At 32.7% G+C, this 27,680-nt stretch overlaps 3 protein-coding genes across 3 annotated transcripts; all 3 read right to left on the reverse strand.

Moving 5' to 3' along the window:
* Positions 1-1,906: 1,906 nt before the first annotated feature.
* On the reverse strand, positions 1,907-5,263 carry LOC128162161 (uncharacterized). Its single transcript, XM_052825351.1, has 8 exons — positions 5,240-5,263; positions 5,070-5,126; positions 4,105-4,182; positions 3,881-3,985; positions 3,454-3,552; positions 3,129-3,173; positions 2,338-2,409; positions 1,907-1,999 (listed from the first exon to the last, which is right to left on the reverse strand). The coding sequence occupies exons 1-8, from the start codon at positions 5,261-5,263 to the stop codon at positions 1,907-1,909; spliced, it is 573 nt and encodes a 190-aa protein (XP_052681311.1).
* Positions 5,264-18,580: 13,317 nt separating this feature from the next.
* LOC128162940 (uncharacterized) lies at positions 18,581-21,203 on the reverse strand. The gene is made up of 5 exons (XM_052826370.1): positions 21,188-21,203; positions 20,640-20,728; positions 20,364-20,405; positions 18,882-18,953; positions 18,581-18,673 (listed from the first exon to the last, which is right to left on the reverse strand). Exons 1-5 carry the CDS (start codon positions 21,201-21,203, stop codon positions 18,581-18,583), a joined length of 312 nt encoding a protein of 103 aa, XP_052682330.1.
* Positions 21,204-25,460: 4,257 nt separating this feature from the next.
* LOC128162162 (uncharacterized) lies at positions 25,461-27,486 on the reverse strand. Its single transcript, XM_052825352.1, has 5 exons — positions 27,469-27,486; positions 26,961-27,041; positions 26,666-26,719; positions 25,836-25,898; positions 25,461-25,550 (listed from the first exon to the last, which is right to left on the reverse strand). Exons 1-5 carry the CDS (start codon positions 27,484-27,486, stop codon positions 25,461-25,463), a joined length of 306 nt encoding a protein of 101 aa, XP_052681312.1.
* Between the last annotated feature and the right edge of the window lie 194 nt (positions 27,487-27,680).

A 27,680-nucleotide genomic window follows, 5' to 3' on the forward strand; every position in this document is an offset into this window, starting at 1 on the left:
CTGAAATGGACCAGTAAAGTGTCGAAACACGTACACAGGAGGGTTTGAAGAGATTAACAGTGGCGGATCCAGCAAAGAACTTGAAAAGTTTGTTTACCCTCAGACGGTGACGAAATCCTTAACTTGGGACAAATATTTATCATAAATGCTCCACACAGGATATATACAGTGTACGGGCGATGTTTTTGTTACAGCGGTTTGTGCCTTAAAAACTCCGTTAACTGATTAACCTAATTTGAATAAAGCAACGCACTTTTATTTCTATCCATATATATACATTGTATGTGTAAATTGGTCGCTGGGTATAAATACGGTTGTGTTATTCAGTGCAGTTCTATACACGTATCAGCGATTAAGAAGCTGAGCAATGTTTAACTGCTGGCTCGCTGTAGTCCAAAATATCTGACATTTTCCTTGCTTTTTTTTTTTTAACGATTTTGATAATATTATACATGCCAGGAAAACATGTATGTAAAATTACATTTATGTAAAATATCAAAATCGTTAAAAAAGCCAGGAAAACGTCAGATATTTCGGACTTGCTGTAAAGGCGCTCGACTCTTGACTCTAACATTCCATCCAGCAGACGTTGAATATTAGATAGAACCTTTATAACAGGAGCTTGGACTTTGGGTAGTTGTGTCAAACAGCAATGTGATGTAGGCCTGTATATTTCATTTCTGGTCACTCAGTCATGGCTCTTTGAAATCAACAAGATTTGTCTGGCTTTTTGAGCCAAGACTACGCAATGTGTGTATATTTTACATGAAACCAGGATCATTTTTAACTTGTTTTGATGCAAGAAAAAGATAGGTACATCTTATTGAAAGTCCAAGGTCTTGTTAATATGGTTCTATTAGGGAACAAATGATCTATAGCAAAGGATGCGTTCATTTCGTATGAAACCATTGACAGACCACACATTTAATGACTGTATACCTCATTTTTCTAATAATGGGGTCGTTCAGAAAAGAGACACTTCTATATGTAATGAATACTATGATATACAAAAAAAGATTTCCATATACATGTATGAGCACATTCATCATAATCAGAAATGCCCCGGAAATTATGAATAGAAATTTGATCTATCATCATGCAGAATTATTCTACAATGATCGAAGTGAGCAGAAGGCTGAATTTAGTCTGAACAGATCGAGGTTTGTATTCATGTTATCAATATTCAAAGGTTAACAAGATACCCTACGCGGATCAAGGGGGGGGGGGAGGGGGCATCTGGACTACCTCTCCTCCGAACAATTTCAAATTTATGAAATTAACATAGATTACCGAAAATAGGTCGCGGACCACCCATCGGCCTGGAAAACCAAATTGTACCTTGTACTTTCTTGGACATGTACTGGAAAATTGTCTGGAGCTAGGATAACAAATATTTATACCTTTGTGAGGTATGATCGACAACTCTGGATAATCAGCAAGCATACTGCTCATACTGCACGCTCATAATGCTGTTGATTCTTTTCAATCAGATGTGTATGCATGCGTTGGCCTTTTGCATATATTAAAGGAATTTTTTGACTTGGATGCTTTTCACTACATATATAGCCCCCCCCCCCTTTTTTTTTTTAAATTGATCGTTATTTTATAGTTTTTAAAACTTATATATATCTTTTTGCATTCATAATTTTGGGCATGTATTAGTATTCAGTGTACTCTCTCTCTCTCTCTCTCTCTCTCTCTCTCTCTCTCTCTCTCTCTCTCTCTCTCTCTCTCTCTCGGGAGAAAAACAGGTCACACAATCAAACAAATCAAACAATACTTTAATAGAAATAAGTTCTTCTAAACCTTCGTTTTCTACAGTTGCTAAAGTTGTTTTTTTTATCATAATCTTAAAATACATGTAGATGTATATAACATTTTCAAAAAATCCTTTGCAATTTTCATTTCATTTCTTAGAGCGTCGGCAGAAGAATTTCCGAATTCTTGAGAACAGTCCGGATCCTCCAGTGCTCTTTTTCTTTGTCGCTGGTTTCTTTACCTGGCGAGAAAAAGTAGAAAATACCGGTATAGCTAACATTATTTTTAATAATGTCAATTATGAACCTTAAAACTGAATGGATAAACTGTCTTTGCTCACAACATCTGATTCGTAAAAGCTTGTCATGGAAGAAATGGAATTACATGTATCTTAAAGCAGGCGATATACTTATGTATAATTTGTATCCTTGATATTTTTTTTTTGTGTGCTTTTGTGTGTAGTATATTATTCAAGAAACGGTAAATTCATGTACTCGGGTTTTATGCTATATTTTAAATAAAAGAAATCAAATTCAATGTATAAAATAGAAAAGACGATACTTATAAGTCAGATAATACCTTTGGTTTCTGGGTACCTGCGCAGCACGGAATTAGCCGATAATACCACGGGGTATCCTGGTCATCTGTTATCTGTGGGGGAAATTAAACAATAACATAAAAAAAAAGATTGTCAATGGTCTAATTTTTATACATTGTATACGCTGTAATTCTGAAGCGGAGATTGTTCTTGGAAAAAATTCATGTATATTTATCACTAACATTTGATGGTGCTATTAAAACCTTCGCATGCGCTGATCCAGAAAAATTTTCCGGGATGGGGGTTCCGACAGTTATTTGAGTTTGCCAGGAGGGGTCTGAGGCATATTTTTGATAATTTTGTAATGTCAATTTAAAGAAATTTGAATAGACAAATCCACACTTTACAAAAGTTATGTCCCTTGGCCGCCATCTTTGGGGAAAAACCCATATATTTCTCACAGTAGCCTTTGTAGTTTGGAGGGTTGTAACTTTGTCATTTGACATTAGAAATCTGTTTCCGCTGTGAATTTTATTGCCCCAAGTTGGGGCAACCCACACATCGAAGGTCTAAATTAAATTCCAAGAGATTTCTTTACAGGACGCCCAAATATTTGGTTGCATAAAGAAGGGAAAAGTTGTTTTTTCCCTTTTGACCTTTGGGTTGACCCCGCAAAGGGGAACAACTTTTGCAAAGTGTGGATTGGACTGGAACCCCCCCCCCCCCCCCCCCCCATCCACACACACACACACACACACAGATCCGCACATGCTTCGTAAGTAGAAAAAGTTGATACAGATATACAGCAATCTTTCTGCGCATGCCTATTTACCTCTGTGATGATACATGTTGTCTTCCCTTCTTCCCTTTCCATGGCCTAGAATTAAAAATAAAGTTGTTCTTATCAACTTGAATAGGTTTGATTTTGTGTAGAGCGATGAGTACTCAGCTTAATTGTTTTTGGTTTGTTTGATTACAAGTTGTTTTTTGTTTTCATTATTTCTTACATGTGTGTTGTTTGTTTTATTTTTTAAAAATTATATTGAATGGCTTTGTAAAAAATTTAAGTAAAAATACTGACATTCAAAGTGCCCCAAAATTTGAAAACCTTGCTTTTAAACATAGTTTTCGGAAGGAAAGAAAATGTCAAAGCTTACCATGAATCTTTCTTGTACAAGTCTCCTATAAATGAATAGCTTTGCCAGCTGATATTTCATTTCAAGCTTCTCTAGACTCATGTGTTCCGCGCAAGCCACCTGTTTACATATAAAGCAATTATCATAATAACCTAATAGAAAACATTTGAACATATTCACAATCGCGGAATCTTTGAATTCGTGGGTTTGTTTGCTTATCCGTGGGGATGTAATTTTGAGGATGCATCGGATTTCAATTTTGGAAAGAGAGATAACTCTAATACTTAATTTCCTTTGAGGATGTAAATTAGTTGGGTAAGACTACCCACGAAGAGCACAAAAATTGAGACAACACAAATTCTAATAATTCCACGACGAATCTTCAGTGATAATAAAGATTCAATAATTTCAATTTTTTCTGGTATTTTGAAATAAAATCTATACATACTGTAATTTTATGGCGGTGGAAGAATGCATGAATCGTCCTAATTCGCAATGCTCGCTGGGCGTCATAGTCTTTTCCGTATCTCAAAATTGTGTAGCTATAATGATCCTGTAATTTTATGCATGGCATTGTAAAAAAAAGAAATGGCTATGTCTCAGAGAGAGAGAGAGAGAGAGAGAGAGAGAGAGAGAGAGAGAGAGAGAGAGAGAGAGAGAGAGATTTCTAACCTGATACTGAGAATAATCAGTCGCTGGTTGACGGGGATTCCCGAAATCTTCCTGAAGACGTACACAAACGTCAAGTATCTGCAAACCAATTCAGTATTATTTTCAAGAGAGTGTATATTTAGTTGATAATTTGAATAAATAGTTTTATTTAGGTCATATGTATCAAATATTATACAATTATTTAATGCTTGAGCAGTCAATAGACCAGAATATTTTTCCCGAGGTGCAGGGAACAGCTCAGTATGATCTATTGCCCGAGGCCAACGGCTGAGCTGTTCCCTGCACCAAGGGAAAAAAATTCTGGTCTATTGACTGTTCAAGCATTAAATAATTGTTTTATTACCTAATTCCTTTTTTACTTTTCGGGGTTTATAATTTGCATATTGCAGATGGTTTTCGTGCCATTATGCAATATACTAAGATTTTTTTTTTCATCTTTTACGTGCACAAAACCTGTTGCATGCATTACAACATCTCAATTTAATATTAGTTTATACAAAGAAGGGGGAGTCTTCAACCCCTTAGATTTTAAATCCATGTAGTCTTTTACCTTATATGAGGCTTTAAAACTGTTGATTATTTGATACTCCATTTTGATATAGCATTGAATTTGGTTTCACCAAGTACTAAAAACAGCGTCTGTGTAAAGGAATATACATTCCCTGAGAACTATCAAAAGGGTGTAACATTAACATACCCGCGTTCTGAAATACGTTGCCGGTCCAATAGATCGCAGTCTATTGACCGGCGGTCCAATAGATCGAAGTCTATTGACCGGCGGTCTAATAGATCGCAGTCTATTGACCGGCACTTCAAAATAGACGCAAATATTTAATTTGTAATAAAACAACAAAATCCCTTTGATTAGGTAATAAATTCATTTACATTAACTTGGTTTTTTTTTCTTCACAAATTGTACAACTAGAGGCTTATGTATAATGAAAATAAATTTGATTTCTTCCTACCTTTTGCGTTTTAGGCGGGAACCATCGCATTATTTCTTGTGGTTTTTCCATGATCTCCTTACAAAATTATGACATTTTGATAGTTACTGGTATCATGAGATAAAATTTAGATCATATACCGGTATAACTACAAGTAATTACACAATGATATTTCAAACTAAAAATTGTACCTCTCTTATGTCAGTCTTGTCCATATCGCTAAAAATTCTTTGTAACACACACTGTTACTAGAGCTCTCTTGATGATTTTAAAAATGATCAACAATACTGATGACGTCACAATAGAATAACTTGGTAATTCGTCTCTCGTTAGATGGCGAATTACGTTGAATTACGCTTCAGCACGGGAGGATTCAGATTTTTTCCGAGATCCCGGGACCCAAGGGTTAATTTAGTTTGAGCAAGTGAGGAGATCCTCATTATCTCTTTGTTTATTGTACTTTCAATTATATGGACTTTTCATGCATTATAAAGGGGTGTCTTTGATATGTTTAAATTGTTTAATGAACATGAAATATACATATATTTTAACAAAAATATTTTATGAATAAACAGAACAATTTTTCTTAAATGATAATTTAAGATACTTTTTTTTCTATTAAAATCATGTCAGATAGTAATATTTTATATATTCATTTACCCCTTTTTCTTTTTCTCTTATATATTAATCTTGTATATGCCTTAAGTTGTCATATCCATAAGAATCACACACACACTCTCTCTCTCTCTCTCTCTCTCTCTCTCTCTCTCTCTCTCTCTCTCTCTCTCTCTCTCTCTCTCTCTCAAATATATATTCAAGTAGTTGGCTAACTTGTTCCTCTGTTGTGGTTCACATGTGCTTGAGGACAGGACCGACCCCCCCCCCCCCCCCCAAGTACATGTATATAGACCACTGAGACTGAGACTTATTCATTTTTTAAATTAAATTATCCTTTTAGAACATATTTCCAATCTAATTTATAGAGTAGGGGGGGGGGGGGGGTCGATCCTCTGTCAAAACGGAAGTGAAACAGTATGTAAGCACAAATCAATCGATTTATTCAATGTAATGTATTCATAAGCATTTTTTTCAAGGAATCTTATTTATTTGTTGTAGTCAAGTGTATTCCTACGCTGGAGTTCAATAAGATTGGTTCGCCGTCATTGATTACCATAGCGTTGTTTCTACAGCGGTAGCGTTTGGAATCAAGGACAGACAACTAATTTAAAGGTAGAACCAGTACTGTCGTAGACTAGACTTTATTTTTAATTGTTTGTTAATAAATTGCTTGTATACAATTTTCCAAATATATATATATATAGATTACTGATACATAATGCATCGTAGAGATTCTCTCTTTAAATGTTACACACAATGATTTATATACAGGGGGCTTTCCGTCTTCTGCTCGGAATTCTTGTCGGAAAACCTCAAGAATTCATTTTTGCAAAAATGTGCGTAATTAATCGAAAAGCACAGTTTCTACATATATTCAGTTTTGATATATTTACTAAACAATCAGAAAAAAAGTATTTAACACATTTAAGTGTTACAAATCGATGTTATGTTAAATATATATTGTTTTTAATAATCATTTAAAAAACCCAGATTTATTGATATTTAATTATTCTTATCTTAATCGTCCGTGTATAGGCATTTAATGACACCTCAAAATCTCTCTCTCTCTCTCTCTCTCTCTCTCTCTCTCTCTCTCTCTCTCCATCGAAAAAAACAGGTCACACAATCAAACAAAATGAACAATACTTTAATAATAATATATAGTTTAAACGTCAATGTTCGTTATCAGCAGTTTCTTTGTTCTTAACGAGTTTATAACATTATCAAGTTTTTAATTCTTTTCAATCTTCATTTAATTTCTGAAGAGCGAATTTCCGAATTCCTCCAAACAGTCCGGATCCTCCAATGCATCTTTTCTTTGTATTTGGTTTAATGACCTGGCGAGAAAAAGTAGAAAACATATCTAACATGCACTTATTTTTAATATGCCAATTATGGACCTCAAAACTAAAGAGAAAAAACTTTATCTGAAATCTGATTCGTAAAAGCTTGTCTTCGAAGAGATGAAATTATCTTAAAGCAGGCAATGATATGTCATTTTGACCCTTGATATGTTTGTTTTGTGTGTAGTATATTATTCATGAAACGGTACACCCATGTATATAAGCTATATTTTAAATGAAAGAAAAAAGTATAAAATCGAAAAGACGATACTGATATGTTAATTTTTTACCTTTTGTCTCTGAATATTGACGCAGCATGGAATAAGCCGATAATACCACGGAGTATCTTGGTAATTTGTAATCTGGAAATTGTGAAATTGAAATGGTAGAATAATAAATAAATTGGCAATGGTCTTATTTTTATACAGTTTATAAGCTGTAATTCTCAAGCAGAGATTGTTACTTGCAAAAAAATGTAATTTACTACATTCATGTATATATCTCCAACAGTAAAAAATATATCATACTAGTATAACAAAACATTTGATGTTACTTTTATGACCTTCGTAAGTAGTAAAATTTAATAAAGATATAGATATATTTTAACGTCAGCTTGGACTTTGGGAAGTTGTGTCAAACGATAGAGTGACGTAGGCATGTCTATTTCATTGTTGGCAGAAGTAAAGCAGAATAATGACCCCCGTAGAATAATGACAAGGGTCATTTTTCGACATAGAATAATGACCGTAGAAAAAGGACCATTTTCCTTGAAGAATAAGTGCCATTTTCATAAAAACTAGACAACATAGGGATGGTGACCATCCCAAAGGGTCCCACTTGAATAATGGACATAGGATGAAAAGCATATTTCTGATATGACCTTCAGCTTCGACCTATATAGAAACATAGTTCAAGGTCACTGCACACCCTTAAACCAAATGCGCTCTGTGGGTGAAGAATGAGCCAGAATCGACTATGTTATAACATAGCATGAAATTTCTTGTATGGTTTTCTTTTTTTCTTTTACCCAGCGAGCAGTGGGTAGAAATTTTGATAATATTACTCAACAGATGAATTTATGTGAGCATAGAGAATTCGATCAAACTACACATACAATAGTTCTTGCTTCTAGTAGTCGTTCTTCTAATACCTCCAAGGGCATTTCCAGACAGCCTGCGACCTGATTTCACACAACAAATCATTATTAATTTTTTCATACAACTAACGAAAAATAGTTTGTTTGAAAAAAAAATGCATGAAATAAAAAATTACTACAAATGTCATTAAGATAAACCACGCATACTAACGACAAAACAAAAAACCACAACAAAAAGCAGAACAAAAAATTGCAAAAGAGGTTCATACAAATAAGTTTTCAAGTCTTTTAAAGTTGTATACATGTACATACTGTTATCCGGTATCGATTGAAGAACGTTAGAATCGCTGAAATTCTCAACGCTCGCTGGGCCTCCTGGTATCTGGTGTTTTCCTGTAAGTTGATTCATAGTAATTGTAGATAGAGAGAGATTTTTTCTGTATCAGCAGACCAACTTAGCGTAAAGTATTATAAGAGAATGAATTTATAGAACCTATATTTACAGCATCAGCATTCAAATTTGGTTGAGTACTTTTAAAGGTGGCATTAAAAAATATAATAAGTTTTAATATCCTAAACTTTAAATCATGTAGCTAAAAGATGGTTAAGGGTGTTATTTACTCAGGGTTTGAGTTCTCAAATTCCGATTGTTATAAAGTTCAATGTAATGAGTAAAATTTGTTCTAAACACAAAAAGTATTTATGAAATGAATTATTATTGACAAAACATTCAATAGTTTTACTTTATTATGAAATTAGGCTCAAACAAAAACTGACTATTATCCAAACAGAGGAAATTCGGACTATATTTTGCAGATTTTGTTTTCTGCTAAATGCTTTTTGTTAGTAGTCTAATATCAAAAGTTAGGATTTTATATTTAAGTGTATGTAATTATGCATATTTTCCGTTGGTTTTACCTCACTTATTCATTAAAATAATCTTATGGCACGAACAATAAAAATATTGAAAAATGCTTAAAAACGATAAAAGACACCATATCTCAAAATTTTGATCATTGACCTCATATAAATTTTATGCCAACAGAATAAGGTCAATATAAGAAGTTCAATATCATAAATGTTTTTGTATTATCATCATTCATTTTTTGTAAAATTGAATAAAAAATGGGTAGGGATTTGAAAACTGATAGAGGAAATTCGGACTGAATTATTTAAAAACATTGATGCTGAAGTCTTAATGTTGTGTACTTATTTAGTGCCACTACCATTCATAAACTGTATCTTATTTTTTAAAGTGTTTAATTATTTGTAATATTTTTATAATTAAGAAAATCTCAATCGTAGTGTAAAATTTCATGGGATTTTTCTTGAATTTTCAATAAATATTCAATGGCCATTAACTAAAAAAGTAGGTCATTGACCTACTTTTCTGAAAGTGAAAAATAACATTACAAGCAAAGGTCTCTAACACACAGTAGATGGTTTTTCATTATCATCAGTGGATTTTTTTTCATTCTGAGTAAACGTCATCCTTAATAACGTGATCGTTGTATATATAATAACTTTTAACGAATTAAGTTAATTTGTTGCATTCAAGTACATCATTGCTCCTACACAAAATCTTAAAAGTACAAATGGTAACTGTAGTGAAAAAAATTGTAATTTTCCCTACATTTCGGTTGTTAAGCAAAGTCCATTGCAGGATATCTGTAATTTTTTTTGTTCCCTTTAAAATCAAGATATTTCATAAAAGTAACTGATGTTAAAGAAAAAATAATAAAGATATTGCTGATGGCTATTAAGAGAAATTTTCAATTTAGAATTAAAATACCTCTCTTGATTCTATGTGCGTTTCCATTTGTAACCGTGCACGCTCATGCTCATTTACGATACAAAACAATGCTACGTCGATGTGGACAAGTTGAGATGCATCTACCCGATCGAGTCATGCACCTGTTATTTATAATGAAACAGTAGGTTTGAGACAGGAACAAATTTGCTACACTATATTTGACAAATTTCCAAGTAATTTTTTTATGAGGTAATTACCAAGACCAATACGACTCATAGGTTTAACGTATACGCATAAGAAAAGTGTACATGTGTTGACATTTGTTTTTAAATCACAATCTAAAATCAATCTTCGTGTGGACGTAAGAGCGTACATAGCAGTGTTTATAGCCGTGTACATACAGTCGCACCTGCTGTTACGGCCACCTTTATCACATGACTTCTGACTCTGACATGTGACCCCGTATCGAAAGAAGCAAAACTTCGACGGCTGATAATAAGTAAATGACAAATAATTTTGGGTGTAAGAAGTCTGCTGGGATTAAACGAGAATTGATTACAACACTGTTTTGTGTTGTTTACATAATATCTACGTGTACTTATATACTTCATTACAAAGTTATTAAATGGCCAGTCTTGCGCTTAACATGTACAGCAATAATACGCACATTTTTTTCTAGAAAATTCTTTTGAGAGCATGAAAGGGGTGGTAGGGTGGTTATTATGTAACTCCAATGGAATTTTGACATCTTTTAGAGGTTAACATTGGCTATCGTAGTTCAGTACATAGTCTTTGTACGGAAAAGCTACTTCTGATTGTTTACCGCATTTAATCAATTGACAATTATTGTTTGGGTGTATTTAGCAGAAAATGCTTTGCTCATAATCCCTTGATGGAAAAATTAAATTAAAAGGGTCATTTAAAATTAATATTAAATGTTTACTCAGCAATCCGAGCTGTGCGTTCACCATCTCCGTGTGCGCCGCCATTACAGATGCTATTTTAATACATCCGTGTAATAGAGCCAAAATGAAGAAACTCGGTGGGTTTTTTTTGCTTCCTTAATTTGAAACCTTGAATAAGAGGCTACCTGTCTTAAGTGGCCAGTTTGTCATTATCCCACAAGTGGCCGCTTAAACAGGTGCGACAGTATATATATCTGACATTGGAAATTCGGACTATATTTTGCAGATTTTGTTTTCTGCTAAAAGCTTTTTGTTAGTAGTCTAATATCCAAAGTTAGGATTTTATATTTAAGTGTATGTAATTATGCATATTTTCCGTTGGTTTTACCTCACTTATTCATTAAAATAATCTTATGGCACGAACAATAAAAATATTGAAAAATGCTTAAAAACGATAAAAGACACCATATCTCAAAATTTTGATCATTGACCTCATATAAATTTTATGCCAACAGAATAAGGTCAATATAAGAAGTTCAATATCATAAATGTTTTTGTATTATCATCATTCATTTTTTGTAAAATTGAATAAAAAATGGGTAGGGATTTGAAAACTGATAGAGGAAATTCGGACTGAATTATTTAAAAACATTGATGCTGAAGTCTTAATGTTGTGTACTTATTTAGTGCCACTACCATTCATAAACTGTATCTTATTTTTTAATGTGTTTAATTATTTGTAATATTTTTATAATTAAGAAAATCTCAATCGTAGTGTAAAATTTCATGGGATTTTTCTTGAGTTTTCAATAAATATTCAATGGCCATTAACTAAAAAAGTAGGTCATTGACCTACTTTTCTGAAAGTGAAAAATAACATTACAAGCAAAGGTCTATAACACACAGTAGATGGTTTTTCATTATCATCAGTGGATTTTTTTTCATTCTGAGTAAACGTCTTGCGCTTAACATGTACAGCAATAATACGCACATTTTTTTCTAGAAAATTCTTTTGAGAGCATGAAAGGGGTGGTAGGGTGGTTATTATGTAACTCCAATGGAATTTTGACATCTTTTAGAGGTTAAACATTGGCTATCGTAGTTCAGTACATAGCCTTTGTACGGAAAAGCTACTTCTGATTGTTTACCGCATTTAATCAATTGACAATTATTGTTTGGGTGTATTTAGCAGAAAATGCTTTGCTCATAATCCCTTGATGGAAAAATTAAATTAAAAGGGTCATTTAAAATTAATATTAAATGTTTACTCAGCAATCCGAGCTGTGCGTTCACCATCTCCGTGTGCGCCGCCATTACAGATGCTATTTTAATACATCCGTGTAATAGAGCCAAAATGAAGAAACTCGGTGGGTTTTTTTTGCTTCCTTAATTTGAAACCTTGAATAAGAGGCTACCTGTCTTAAGTGGCCAGTTTGTCATTATCCCACAAGTGGCCGCTTAAACAGGTGCGACAGTATATATATCTGACATTGGAAATTCGGACTATATTTTGCAGATTTTGTTTTCTGCTAAAAGCTTTTTGTTAGTAGTCTAATATCCAAAGTTAGGATTTTATATTTAAGTGTATGTAATTATGCATATTTTCCGTTGGTTTTACCTCACTTATTCATTAAAATAATCTTATGGCACGAACAATAAAAATATTGAAAAATGCTTAAAAACGATAAAAGACACCATATCTCAAAATTTTGATCATTGACCTCATATAAATTTTATGCCAACAGAATAAGGTCAATATAAGAAGTTCAATATCATAAATGTTTTTGTATTATCATCATTCATTTTTTGTAAAATTGAATAAAAAATGGGTAGGGATTTGAAAACTGATAGAGGAAATTCGGACTGAATTATTTAAAAACATTGATGCTGAAGTCTTAATGTTGTGTACTTATTTAGTGCCACTACCATTCATAAACTGTATCTTATTTTTTAATGTGTTTAATTATTTGTAATATTTTTATAATTAAGAAAATCTCAATCGTAGTGTAAAATTTCATGGGATTTTTCTTGAATTTTCAATAAATATTCAATGGCCATTAACTAAAAAAGTAGGTCATTGACCTACTTTTCTGAAAGTGAAAAATAACATTACAAGCAAAGGTCTATAACACACAGTAGATGGTTTTTCATTATCATCAGTGGATTTTTTTTCATTCTGAGTAAACGTCTTGCGCTTAACATGTACAGCAATAATACGCACATTTTTTCTAGAAAATTCTTTTGAGAGCATGAAAGGGGTGGTAGGGTGGTTATTATGTAACTCCAATGGAATTTTGACATCTTTTAGAGGTTAAACATTGGCTATCGTAGTTCAGTACATAGCCTTTGTACGGAAAAGCTACTTCTGATTGTTTACCGCATTTAATCAATTGACAATTATTGTTTGGGTGTATTTAGCAGAAAATGCTTTGCTCATAATCCCTTGATGGAAAAATTAAATTAAAAGGGTCATTTAAAATTTATATTAAATGTTTACTCAGCAATCCGAGCTGTGCGTTCACCATCTCCGTGTGCGCCGCCATTACAGATGCTATTTTAATACATCCGTGTAATAGAGCCAAAATGAAGAAACTCGGTGGTTTTTTTTTGCTTCCTTAATTTGAAACCTTGAATAAGAGGCTACCTGTCTTAAGTGGCCAGTTTGTCATTATCCCACAAGTGGCCGCTTAAACAGGTGCGACAGTATATATATCTGACATTGAAAAAATGAAGATGATAAAATTGATAGGAAAGTAAACAGGATAATGAAGGTCATTGATATTCTTTGTCGAGAGTAATTGAACAAGTTTAAAGACAGAGGGCTTTTTATAATAATTTTTTTTTTTTACATATATCATGATAATAAATATTATAATAAAATGAAACTCTTCCTTAATCTGTGATCATGAACATTGTTTACAAACTCTCTCGTTTTATTGACATTATAATCATCGTTGACAATAATCGGTTTTCTGAATTACGTTATTTAAAATTTTATCATAATATCTTATTCAGCCTCGGGAAGGGGGATACTAATTGGCGTTTCATTTAAAAATTTTCATAATTGATTCGTAGCTTTAAAACATTTCTACGATTAGTAATTTCTCTTAGATACGTTTAAAAATCTGTTTCACTAATGAACAACAAAGTACATGTACCGGTAGATAAATTTCACCAATGAATTTTAAGTGTAAAAGTTCCTATCGCGAATTTTCCGTGAAGTTGCGATTAGCCCGGTAGCATGCCAATCAGCTTTCTACTAAAATACTACCCAACTTTCGCGAACGTATCTTGTATTTGTATTGTAAACTGTAAATTGTATAATGTAAAAGTTCTTAAAATCCATAAGGTGAATTCATGGGAAAGCTCAATTCGTTACACTCGCTCAAGTTTACGCTGAATAAAAACGAAACAAAGGTTCAACAAGTTGTATTTAAGTTGATGGAATAACAGTACATGGTATTTCAATGAAAACCGATTCTCGGAGTTCCGAGATAACAACTTAATAACGTGCAGAGATTCCAGTGCGGACAGTCCGATATAATTCTGTGACAAAATCGACACTAACGTGCGGAAATCCAGCACAGCTAGCCCGATATCACACACACTCCACTAACGTGTGGGGTTCCAGCACAGTTAACTTACCCCAACCGTTCTCCTCCAGATCTTAAACCATTCTCTCTTACAATTATTTTTTTTTGACAGGCATTGCTTTTTTTATGACAAAGGGATAGTAATGGCATGCCAGAAAAGTAAACATTCACACATATAGCTGTTACGATAATTTCACACTTCTATTGTCCAACAATTATTTAATTTGCCTGGAGATTAAGTAAAGAAGATATCAAAGACTAGTGTTAGGAGGATTAACATTTTTGTCACATGAAAGCATCTCCGTTTGTTTGTTTGTTTGGTTATTTTCTTTTTTTTACAAACTAAATTGTGTAGTTAATTTGAGAGAAAAAAATTAAACTTAAGTTCTCATAGCAGCTTGTAAATTTTAAATTGATAACCTGTTACATTAGAAGTTTAAAATCGAAGATTTCCTAACTTATCTACAACAATCTCTCTCACAGCCTTAATGAACTCTGTCCCAGGGGCCCGTTTCACTAAAAGGCATGCGTCCGGCGTAACCTTACGCCTGTCGTAAGTCCGGACTTAAGTCAAATATTTGGACTAAGGTCCGTTCCACTAAAAGGCGTAACTTTGCGCCCGCCTTAAGTTAAGACAAAAATCTACGCCTAGCCAAGGGTAGTCGTAACTTATGGCGTAAACATGAAATTATTGCTAATTCTGTTGCTGAGAATATCGGTGCTGACCGTAATGTTAAATTGTACAATTTGTCATGTAATTTTTTTTAATTTCATATGAAATTAAGAAGATAGAAAGTTTTGATAGGTGGTACCAATTCTCGATTAGAAACTATCTTACCATGTTTTATGCACATTCTTTATATATGCACTTGCCGTTTACATGTTAAAAATGACATATTTAGACAATCGATATATAGTTTTCATTCGATTATTTTTATTCAATAATTTGATTTACGTTTCATATTTTTTAGTAAATTGGGCAATGAATACTGCAGAAAATATACATACATGATGAGTATGTAGTACAAAGGTATATTTGTATAAGAAATGTCTAGCATTTCAAGCATTTCACCCCCCCCCCCCCCCCCCCGCCCAACTCCAACGCAAATTATGCGTGAGCGGGATATTTTGAAATTCACTATTTTCCTCTATTTTTATTTCATTTTTGGTGGGTAAAGGGTGTTAGCTTAGGTAGTCTAACTACGGTTAATCTCAAAAGTATTTTCAGTATTGTTAAAATGTAAATACCAAAATATGATGAAAGCTCCAACTATGTTTTAGAGTCGTCAAAAGTTCCTAATTTTTTTTATAAATATTAGATAACTTATTTATCATACAACCGATGCAAAATTAAATAGATTTTATTTCGTAGGTTACATACACATCCTTTTTATTAGCTTCAAATTAATATGAAGACTCCTTCAATATATAAATACACATGTAAGTGTACTTGGGCAGTTTATGTTGAGTTCACCATACGTCTGACACACACATTTACAAATAAACGTGCATGCGTTTATGATTTGTATGTACCCTTTCACTTAATTCGGAAAAAAAAGCTTACTTCGGAAACAAATTGTGAAAAAACAAATTAGACTTGGAATTCATCAATTATTTCCAAGGTCATTCTTGCTCCACATTTGTCATTGATACAAATCTTAATATGAAAATAATAAATATATTTATCCGAGCCTCTTCGGGGTTTTTTTGCATGAGATATTAAAATTTCGCTATTTTTAGTATCTGTTGAATGGTTGTTCGATGCTTGCTTAATATTTTCCAATCCATGGTTAAAAAGCTCATTACTGCATTAATTCGCTTTATTTTTTTTTTCAAACAAATTCACTGATTTTCATCCAATGATATAGCAAAAGGAAACCAGAAAATTTAATAAAAAAATATCTATACTCCGGCCATAATTGACACATGATCAAAATAGAAATTCCAAGGGTGTTCGAAACATGGTTGAATTCTCGGAGATATCGATAACAAAATAGTTCTGTTGAGTTAATAATTTTGAATGAACATATCCTATATGCTTCATCAAATATATCTTTCAAATAAAACATCTTAGCAAGTTTTGCTGTGTGATTTTGTCGCTAAACAGGATTAATATGCCTGAATACTTTACGGTTCTCTCTCTCTCTCTCTCTCTCTCTCTCTCTCTCTATCTCTCACAAACACAATTGACAAGTTTCTATCTTTTTATCTATCTAAAGAATATCTATCTATCTATCTATCTACATATCTATATATGTATCTATCTATCTTCCTTTCTACTGTTTATAATCTGTCTGCGCATGTACATAAGCTCGTTGTCAAGGACGTAAGTCTGGCCTTAACTTAGTCCGATACTAGTGTTTACGGCCAGGCGTACGCCTCTTAGTGAAACGCAGCTTACACCGGACTAAATTTTGGCGTACGCCCTAAGGCCTAACTTAAGTTACGTCGTATCTTACGCCTTTTAGTGAAACGGGCCCCAGAGCTCTACTTTGACAAATTTTTAGCTTAAAAAAAAATGCAAACATACATAATTGACAACAATTTAAAATATACGTTAATTATTATCTATTTCAACTTTGAGCAATAAGCTCATCAGCATTAAACATAATAACATTTTTAAACATATGCGAGGCACGCAAAATGCGAAGCCAGTAGGCTTCAGAGTCTCTGCAGAGCGTGCACTCTCGCTATGGAGAACAACATACAGCTTTCATATATGTTTACATCATATAAGATATTGTGAGATACAATAGATATATCATACTGAAATTATGATTTACCAATTGTAATAGAAAAAAAATATTCTATAATTTTAACTAGAGCAATGAATTTCTGAACATAGTTGCATAGTGAAGATATTTACCAAGGTTACATAACTCTTTGGTATTGTTCGAACTTAATAACTGAACAAGTTTGAACACAGATGGTTTTTTAAATAATAATTCTTAATGTATCTTGATCAATTCAAAGCCATTTAGCGTCTAATTAATTGCTCTGTAAGGCAGCACAGTTCGATTGTTTTTGTAACAGGTTCTGTAATAAAAGGGTGTGTTCTCCGAACGCCTTCTCCTCAATTAAAAATAATGATTGGTCAAGGCAATTATGGGGCCCTCTAAAGGGACACAGGTAGACTTTACCTCTATATACTTTGGGACACAGGTAGACTTTACCTGTATATACTTTGGTTCACAGGTAGACAACATTGTCTTATTTTTAATATTTAAAAAAATAAAGAGATGCAATAAATAGTGCTAATGGCTGCATGTACCTGACTTTATATTAAAAATACCATATTTTTTTAATAACCTAAATGTTTAAGTGAAATAAAATAATCATTCAATATTATTAAAAAAAAAATTAAATATCTTTCTTCATTTTTAAATTTACATCTTAACAAAATAAAAATAAAACATTATATCTTAAGGTATAAATTAAAATCAGAGATTTTAAACGATGAATATCTATTTTATTACTGAGATAAAATTATGATAAAAAAAAACTTTCTTCAACAAATTTGTCCAAGCTGTGAATAAATGAACGACATACTCTTAAATATTTTTTAATTACAAAGTCATAAAATCAAGTAATTGAACATCATTATGGTAAAAAAAATTCCCTTTGATATTTTTAAATAGTTTTAAAATCAATTACTGTAAAGATGTTGAGCTGAACTCATCCAAGCTGTAAATAAATGATGTTACACTGAACTCATTCAAGCTGTAAATAAATGATGTTGAACCGACCTCATCCAAGCTGTAAATAAATGAACACAAATTGCAGAATTGTTTAAATAGAAGGAAAAAATCCAGACATCATCACTGTTCACTCACAATGGCATATGCACAGATCAACGTTAAGTTCATCACCAACAGAAGAGGGGGACGTAATCTCGCATTCAGTGGCTACATTTACCGGGTAAATCGAAGGACGGACAACAAGATCTTCTTTATCAGATTTATTGATATTTTAATTATTTAGTAACTTAATCGTCCGTGTATAGGCATTTTACACCCATCTTCTTTCGACCAGAAATGACTCTTCAAAATCTCTCTCTCTCTCTCTCTCTCTCTCTATCTCTGAAGAAAAACAGGTCACACAATCAAACAAAATGAACAATTCTTTAATAATAATACGTAGTTTAAACCGTTAACGTTTGTTATCAGCAGTTTCTTTGTTCTTATCGTGTTATAACATTATCAAGTTTTTAATTCTTTTCAATCGTCATTTAATTTCTGAAGAGCGTCGGCTGAAGAATTTACAAATTCTTCCAGACAGTCCTCCAGTGCTTCTTTTCTTTGTCTTTGGTTTAATGACCTGGCGAGAAAAAGTAGAAAAACATATCTTACATGCACTTATTTTTAACGATATGTCAATTATGAACCTCAAAACTAAAGTGAAAAATGATATATAATTTTAACCCTTGATATGTTTGATTTGTGTACACCCATGTATATAAGTTCTATTTTAAATGAAAGAAAAAAGTATAAAATCGAAAAGACGATACTTATAGATTAGTTTCCACCTTTTGTCTCTGAATATTGACGCAGCATGGAATAAACCGATAATACCACGGGGTATCCTGGTAATTTGTAATCTGTGGAGGAAATTAAAATGATAGAATAAGAAATAAATTGGCAATGGTCTTATTTTTTTTTTACAGTTTATAAGCTGTAATTCTCAACCAGAGATTGTTCTTGGAAAAAAATGTAATTTACTACATTCATGTATATATCACCAACGGTAAAATAATATATGTCACAGCCGTATTTTGATGTTAACACAAATCGTTGTTGTTGATAAAATGAACAACTCAGCTGTTTGGGTTTGTGTTATCTATATTTTTCAATATATAGAATTGAGGGTGATCTGTAACAATGATTACAAAAATGAATATAATAAAATACACACTCACACAACTAAGATTCACGCATTAAATATATTTTAAGATGTTTGAATATTATTAATTTATGTTTTAAATAACTAATCATTTCAACAAATAACATAGGTAACTGCGGTAAATGAACTTACCGAAATGACAGATATTTTATATTACTATTATAAAATAGATAATATAATTATGGATAAGGAGATAAACTCTTCCTCTCTCTCCGCTGTCTGGGGGTGAAGTGTGATAGATTTAGTATTGCGCCAAGCATGCGCACTTAAATGTAAAACTTGTAAAACTTCTTCACTATTTCTTAAAATATCAACCAATCATACAACTCTCACATGACCCAAACACCTTTGACCTTTCACACTCCAAACTCAACCAATGAATGTAAAACACCATGAATATGAATGAAATGTGGAAACGTAGTAAATTCAAGTGATCTGTAAATCACTATGTTTATAGAGGATTATGAAAATGATATATGAATATTAGTACATTATATATCAATATATTAAAATAAATATTGTATCAATGAATAATTTACCCTGTGACATATACCATATAACAAAACATTTGATGTTACTTTTAAAACCTTCGTAAGTAGAAAAATTTAATACAGATATAGATATATTTTAACGACAACTTGGACTCGGCAAGTTGTGTCAAACGATAATGTGACGTAGGCATGTCTATTTCATTGTCGGCCGGTGTAAAGCAGAATAACGACCCCCTTAGAATAATGACTAGGGTCATTTTTCGACGTTAAATAATGACCGTAGAAAAATGACCCTTTTGCCTGAAGAATAAGTGCCATTTTCATTTAAAAAAAACTAGACAACATAGGGATGGTGACCATCCCAAAGGGTCCCACTTAAATAATGGATATAGAATGATGAGCATAATTCTGCTATGACCTTCAGCTTCGACCTATATAGAAACATAGTTCAAGGTCACTGCAAACCCTTAAACCAAGGGCGCTCTGTGGGTGAAGTACGAGCCAGATTGGACTAAGTTATAACATAGCATGGAATTTCTTGTATGGTTTTCCTTTTTTCTTTTACCCAGCGAGCAGCGGGTAGAAATTTTGATAATATTACGTACAATAGTTCTTACCTCTAAAAGATGTGTCTCTAACACCTCCAAAGGCATTTCCAAGTATTCTGAGACCTGATTTCACACAACAAATCAATATCAATTTTTTTCATACAACAATCGAAAAATAGTTTTTAAAAAAAGACTGAAAAAAAATTAATACAAATGTCAATAAAAAACCGCGCATACTAATGATTGAAACACAGAAACAAAAAACCAAAACAAAAAACAGAACAAGAAATTGTAGGAAAAAAAAGATACATAGAAATAAGTTTTCAGGTCTTTTAAAAGTTATATACATTCCGATATCCCTTTTCTATTAAGGTATGTAAGAATTGTTGAAATCCTCAAGGCTGTCTTGGCCTCCTCATATACGTCAATTTCCAGTAAAAAGATTAATAGTATTGTTTTTAGAGAGAGAGAGAGAGAGAGAGAGAGAGAGAGAGAGAGAGAGAGAGAGAGAGAGAGAGAGAGAGAGAGAGAGAGAGAGAGAGAGAGAAAGAGAGATTTCCTGTATCAGCAGACCAATTCAGTATTAACTATATAAGAGAATGAATCTATCAAATCTATATTTACAGCATTCAAATTTAGTTGAGTACTTTTAAAAGCCTAATGCAACTTATTACATGAAAAAATTGATATCTAAAACTTTAAAATCATGTAGCTAAAAGACGGTTATTATGGCGAGCATTATAATAATAGCTATTAAAGAAGTGGGGGTTAATTTGTTGTATTCAAGTACATTACAGAGAAAAAGAACTTAACTCTAAGAAAATCTTTGCTCCTACACAAAGTCTTTGTATAAATGGTAATTGTAATGAAAAAGATTGTAATTTCACTTACATCTTGTTTGTTTGCCATGATCCAATCAAAATGTAACCGAACTCTTGAGCTAGTTAACCGCATAAAAACATCACGTGGAAATTGGTTCCTGGTTTGGTTTGGCATAGATGGATTTTTACATTACCTTAATAAGATTACTCTCTAAGATATAACTGCATAAAAAAAACATCACGTGGAAATTGGTCCCTGGTTTGGCATAGAGGGATTTTTTACCTGAATCAGATTACTCTCTAAGATATCGCCCCAAACTTCCTTGTAATGTAACATCGCCCAGGTGACTCGATCGATCGGGTGCATCCAACTTTGTCCACACGGACGTGGTATTGTTTTGTACTGTTCCAAGAACCAAGAACCATACGAATCATAGGTTTAAAATATATACATAAGAAAAGTGTACATGTGTTGACTTTTTTTAAAATCACAATTTAAAATCAGTCTTCGTGTGGACGTAAGAGTCTACATAGCCGTGTTTATAGCCGTGTACATAAGTATTACAATGAAGAAATGAAGATGATAAAATTAATAGAAAAGTAAACAAGATAATGAAGAAAATATTCTCAAAACAAAAACAATATACTTTTATATTAATTTTAAGCATTTATAAAGGTATTTGTCTAAATTACGCAACTCATTAATAATCTTTGTCGAGAGTGGTTGAACAAGTTTAAAGACAGAGGGCTTTTCATAATATTTTTTTTTACATACAACTTTCTTACTTCCTTATAAAATGAACGGATTAGATTGAAATGAAACTCATCCTTAATCTGTGATTATGAAGATATTTTACAAACTCTCTCTTTAAGGACATGGATACACATGTAGCATGAGCACAAACTCTCTCGTTTTTATTGAAGTGGTAACCATGTTTGACAATTTTTGGTTATCTGAAACATTTCATCATAATATCATACTAGACTTTGACCAGTGCGTGCACGGGTTGACATATTATATATATGATATCGGACACACCGTATTGTTGACATTTACAGAACCAAGCTTTAAACCTACAGTAATGCTATTAATTTCAGTACACTCTGCTTAGTTAGACTTATCCAACTGTCTCAGGACAGGCCTTTGCCACAGTTAAAATGCCTCCCATACATCCGTAATATAGCAACAAATCTCAAAAATCCTGAAAATCCTAAGCCGTGGGAGGGGGGGGGGGAGGTAGGTATACTTTTCACTTCAATTTCACTGTTTATTTCCTTATTTTCAATTCAATTTTAACATGGTCACAGAAAAAAGGGGGGGGGGACTCCATGTTAATTCAATTTTTTATATGTAATATTAAGAAAAAGCCGCCCCCCCCCCCCCCGATGCAACATGCCCGAAAATTAATGAGGCTGCATTTAAATTAACAGTCAAATTATTCATAACAAACCATTTAGGCTGTGAGTACCTTTCATCTAAAAATTTCATCCATATTAAAGAATAATTCAACACTTTTTTACCAACGTCTTTCACTGGCTTCAAATTTACACACCATGTTGACACTCAAACTCTCGGGATTTTTCATATTTAATGCACTGAGTTAGAGTTATCTGCCATGTTTTCTTTGATGAACAGAATATAAGACAACTTTTCAATGAAAATTTACACGTATTTCTATTATCGTTTCTGAGTTCATCCATGCAAATGTAATATTGTGGAAACATAAACTAAAGAGCCTCCCGTGATTTAGCGTGAATGTAATGTGCATGCGCAAGATTGTAAAATCCAAAAAAACCCCAGATGATTTCCGGATTTTTTAAAGGAATTTTCAGCGAAGCTTGATTGAGAAAAAATAAAAACAAATTGGTAATCTTCAAGTACCAATGATGTTTAGAATATATAAAACAAAAGACGGTACTCCTCCGATTTCTCGGTATTAAAGCCCAAAAATTCGAGTCTATTATTTTAATATATAGTAGTATAGATTTAGCCTCGGAAAAAGGGATGATAATTGGCGGTTCATTTACAACTTTTTCATAATTGATTCTTAGCTTTAAAACATCTAACTCTTAGTCATTTCTCTTAAATACGTTTAAAAAATTCGTTTAATTAAAGAACAACAAAGTACATGCACCTATAGATAAATAATGTAAATGTTAAATCATGTCCATATTAAAACTAACTTTCCTAGCCAATTTGGCAAAAGTATGTTCAGGGGATCGCTCAAAATTTATGTTATTTGTTTTTTAAAAAACCGGGATTGAAAGATATGAATGATCATATATGATCATATATTATAACAAAACCAATCCAGATTCATAATATGATACAAATTTCTCGTATTAGACTGTCTTCACGTTGTTTAAATTTTAAAACAGGAAGATACCAAGGTATGAGCAGGCAGGCTCGATGATGTTTGTGATACGCAACAAATTAAAGACGAATTTCATTTTATTCTTCAATGTCCAAATATTACAATCTACGAAAAAAATATATAACAACGAGTGTTATCGTTAGCCTCCAAGTAAATTTAATTACATGTACTTCAGTTGTTGGGTTCAGATCACGTATCTAGCTTGGTTGGCCTTGCTAAATAAATCAAATGTGCTTTATAAATCCGTAATAATTATTTTCCACACTGCATGTAACTCATTCAATGTATTTAAGAAACAAATGTTCCAATTCAATTCAATGTTAACATATGTTATGCATTGATACTATACCTCTAGTTATGACTAATAATTGTTGACTCAAAACTGTACATTCAAAGCAGTATGATATTATTTATTTAGCAATACAACTTTTGGCCACATAGCCCATCAATTTACAATTTACATATTATAATATAATATAAACATTACACCTTTTGGAGTCTAAAAATGTTGGGGGGGGGGGGTGGGGCTGATCAAGTGTTCAACCAGTTTACAATAATTCACATATTTTAAGTGTTTCACAGTTCCCACGGTTGCACACATTACATATAGTAAATTAAATGTAAATTTGCATATCATATACTTATTTAAATATACAATTTTAGGTCACAACTATTTTACATAACTAGAGGCAAATGATATGTGTCTGAAAGAATACTTTGATCAAACTTAACGTACCATTGTTCTATCTTGTATGAATCGTCGAATCTTGTACTCTCTAGCCAACTGATATTTCTCTTCAAGTTCTTCTAAGGGCATATTCAGACTGCCTGCGTGTTAAATGATAAATACTAACAATTTCCTTTACTAATTAGTAAAACAAATTTCACGCGTTTATCTAGAGGGGGTCGAGGGTGGGAGTGGATGGGTTCAGACCTTCCGCCGCTTAGAACATTGCCCTATGTGCCCCCGTGTGCAACAAGAACTAGGTTGGTAGGTAGGCCGCTTAGAGTAATTAAGTTCCCTGTAATAGGCTTAGGAACCTCCACAGAAAAGTTTTTTTCTGGATCCGCGCATATAGTTGCATTGTGCACAGCAGATTACCTTGCTCAGTGATTTTTGTTTCATCGGGACATGTAATTTGAGTTGTCTTTCTTTTCGAATTTCTTGGGAAGGTACATGTTTATATGTCCAAGAATTGTGCCAAAAATATTTCAGATTTTAAGAGTTTTGAAGCGAAAGCTAAGACAAGTGTTCGGACTCGAATAAGGGCAATTTACACATAAAAAAACGATACCTTGAGATAGAAATACCAGTGCTAAATGATTAAACCATATTTAATGTCCCTATCAGTCTCACATTTCCATTATATGTCTTTTGAAAAAGTGTGACTGAGATCAAAAGTGAGCTTGTCTATAACTTTCATGGCCCCTGGGCCGGCTCCAATGCTTTGGTCTGGCACATGGGGTTCGGAAGTTGGTTGTCCTCTGTAATCATCGCTATCTACTGTTATTTCTTCACTTGTAATGGGTGGTTTATTGGATCTAGAAGGGGGGTTCCTCCTGTACACTTGAATATTCAATAAGTATTTTATTCAAGTTTATTAGAATATATGAATTGGGTCAAACAGCAGCAAAATGCCTATATATGAAACTTGAAAATAATCAAATTACCTGAAAATACCAACAAAGATCCCCCTCCCCGGGCAAACAAAAATATCCTTCGGACCCCACTGGAAAAAATTTTGATGCGCGCATGTGTGGTAATTTGATTAAAAAATTTACAATGTAATGTCAAAATTGTATTCAAGAGATTAATCATTCACTCTTTGAGATGAAATGTCCTCTCTCCATCAGAAGAAAAGCAGGTCACACAATGAAGCAAAATTAACAATACTTTATTACTTTATACATGTAATAATATATATACCAGTATTACACCGTTAACGTTCGTTATCAGCAAGATCAAGTTTTTAATTCTTTTCAATCCGTCGGCTGAAGAATTTCCGAATTCTTCCAAATAGTCCTCCAGTGTTTCTTTTCTTTCTTTTTGGTTCCATAACCTGGCGAGAAAAAGTAGAAAACATATCTAACATGCACTTATTTTTAACAATTTGTCAATTATGAACCTCAAAACTTTATCTGAAATCTGACTCGTAAAAGTTTGTTTTCGAAGTGATGTAATTATCCTAAAGCAGGCAATGAAATATAATTTTAACCCTTGATATGTTTGTTTTGTGTTTAGTATATTATTCATGAAACGGTACACCCATGTATAAAAGCTATATTTTAAATGAAAGAAAAGAAGTATAAAATCGAAAAGACGATACTTATAGGTTAGTTTCTACGTTTTGTCTCTGAATATTGATGCAGCATGGATAATACCACGGGGTATCCTGGTAATTTGTAATCTGAAAATTGGGAAATTAAAATGGCAGAATAATAGATAAATTGGCAATTGGTCTTATTTTTATACAGATTATAAGCTGTAATTCTCAAGCAGAGATTGTTCTTGTAAAAAAATGTAATTTACTACAATCATGTATATATAACCAGCAGTAAAATAATATACCATTTAACAAAACATTTGATGTTACTTTTATAACCTTCGTGAGTAGAAAAATTAAATACAGAGATAGATATATTTCGACGACAGCTTGGGCTTTCGGAAGTTGTGTCAAACGATAATGTGACGTAGGCATGCCTATTTCACTTTTGGCCGGTGTAAAGCAGAAAAATGACCCCGGTAGAATAATGACAAGGGTCATTTTTCGACGTATAATAATGACCGTAGAAAAATGAACCTTTTGCTTGAAGAATAAGTGCCATTTTCATAAAAACTAGACAACATAGGGATGGTGACCAATTAAAAGGGCCCCACTCAAATAAATATAAATGTACATAGGATGAAAAGCATAATTCTGCTATGACCTTCAGTTCGACCTATATAGAAACATAGTTTAAGGTCACTGTACACCCTTTACCCAAAGGCGCTCTGTGGGTGAAGTATGAGCCAGATTGGACTAAGTTATAGCCTAGCATGAAATTTCTTGTATGGTTTTCCTTTTTTTTCTTTTACCCAGCGAGCAGTGGGTAGAAATTTTGCTAATATTACTCAACAGATGAATTTTTGTGAGGATATAGAATTCGATCAATCTACACGTGCAATAGTTCTTACCTCTAAAAGATGTGTCTCCAACACCTCCAAAGGCATTTCCAAGCATCCTTCGACCTGATTTCACCCAACAAATCAATATTAAATTTTTTTCATACAACAAACGATAAATAGTTAAAAAAAAGACTGAAAAAAAATTAATACAAATGTCAATAAAAAAAACCCGCGCATACTAATGACTGAAACAAAGAAACAAAAAACCAAAACAAGTAGCAGAACAAGAAATTATGAATAAAAAAAAGAAAAAAAAAGATACATACAAATAAGTTTTCAGGTCTTTTAAAAGGTATATACATACCGATATCCGTTGTCTATTAAGGTATGTGAGAATTGTTGAAATCCTCAAGGCTCTCTTGGCCTCCTCATATACGTTATTTTCCTGTAAATAGATTAATAGTACTGTAGAGAGAGAGAGAGAGAGAGAGAGAGAGAGAGAGAGAGAGAGAGAGAGAGAGAGAGAGAGAGATTTCTTGAGAGATCAGCAGACCAATTCAGTATTAATTATGATAAGAGAATGAATCTATCAAATCTATATTTACAGCATTCAAATTTAGTTGAGTACTTTTAAAAGTCTTATAGAACATGTTACATAAAAAAATTGATATCTAAAACTTAAAAATTATGCAGCTAAAAGACGGCTATTATGGCTAGCATTATAATAATAACTTTTAAAGAAATGGAGGTTAATTTGTTGTATTCAAGTACATTATAGAGAAAAAGAACTTAACTCTAAGCAAATTCTTGCTCCTACACAAAGTCTTTGTATAAATGGTAATTGTTATGAAGAAGATTGTAATTTCACTTACAATTTGCTTGTTAACCATGATCCAACAACCTCAAAATGTAACCGAGCTCATGACCCGGTTAACCTCATCAACAAAACATCATGTGGAAATTTGTCCAATAGTACTCGCTGAAAGGAAATTTAAGATATACTTGATACGTGATACGCTGGTTGTCTCAATCTGCCCCAAACCCAGGTAACTCGATCGGGTGAATTCATCTAACCTTGTCTACA

This window comes from Crassostrea angulata, chromosome 9 (assembly GCF_025612915.1).
Source record: "Crassostrea angulata isolate pt1a10 chromosome 9, ASM2561291v2, whole genome shotgun sequence".
Classification (NCBI taxonomy): domain Eukaryota; kingdom Metazoa; phylum Mollusca; class Bivalvia; order Ostreida; family Ostreidae; genus Magallana; species Magallana angulata.

Coding starts and splice junctions, on each gene's coding strand:
- LOC128162161 (XM_052825351.1), bottom strand. CDS start 5,263: ATGGACAAGACTGACATAAGAGAG. Junction 3,986..4,104: donor CTGATTATTCTCAGTATCAG/GTTAGAAATCTC, acceptor ATAAAATTACAG/GATCATTATAGCTACACAAT. Junction 2,410..3,128: donor CAACATGTATCATCACAGAG/GTAAATAGGCAT, acceptor TTTCCCCCACAG/ATAACAGATGACCAGGATAC.
- LOC128162940 (XM_052826370.1), bottom strand. Junction 20,406..20,639: donor GAAAAGGGATATCGGAATGT/ATATAACTTTTA, acceptor GTCTCAGAATAC/TTGGAAATGCCTTTGGAGGT. Junction 18,954..20,363: donor TAGAGACACATCTTTTAGAG/GTAAGAACTATT, acceptor TTTCCTCCACAG/ATTACAAATTACCAGGATAC.
- LOC128162162 (XM_052825352.1), bottom strand. Junction 26,720..26,960: donor TTAATAGACAACGGATATCG/GTATGTATATAC, acceptor GGGTGAAATCAG/GTCGAAGGATGCTTGGAAAT. Junction 25,551..25,835: donor TCAATATTCAGAGACAAAAC/GTAGAAACTAAC, acceptor TTTTCTCGCCAG/GTTATGGAACCAAAAAGAAA.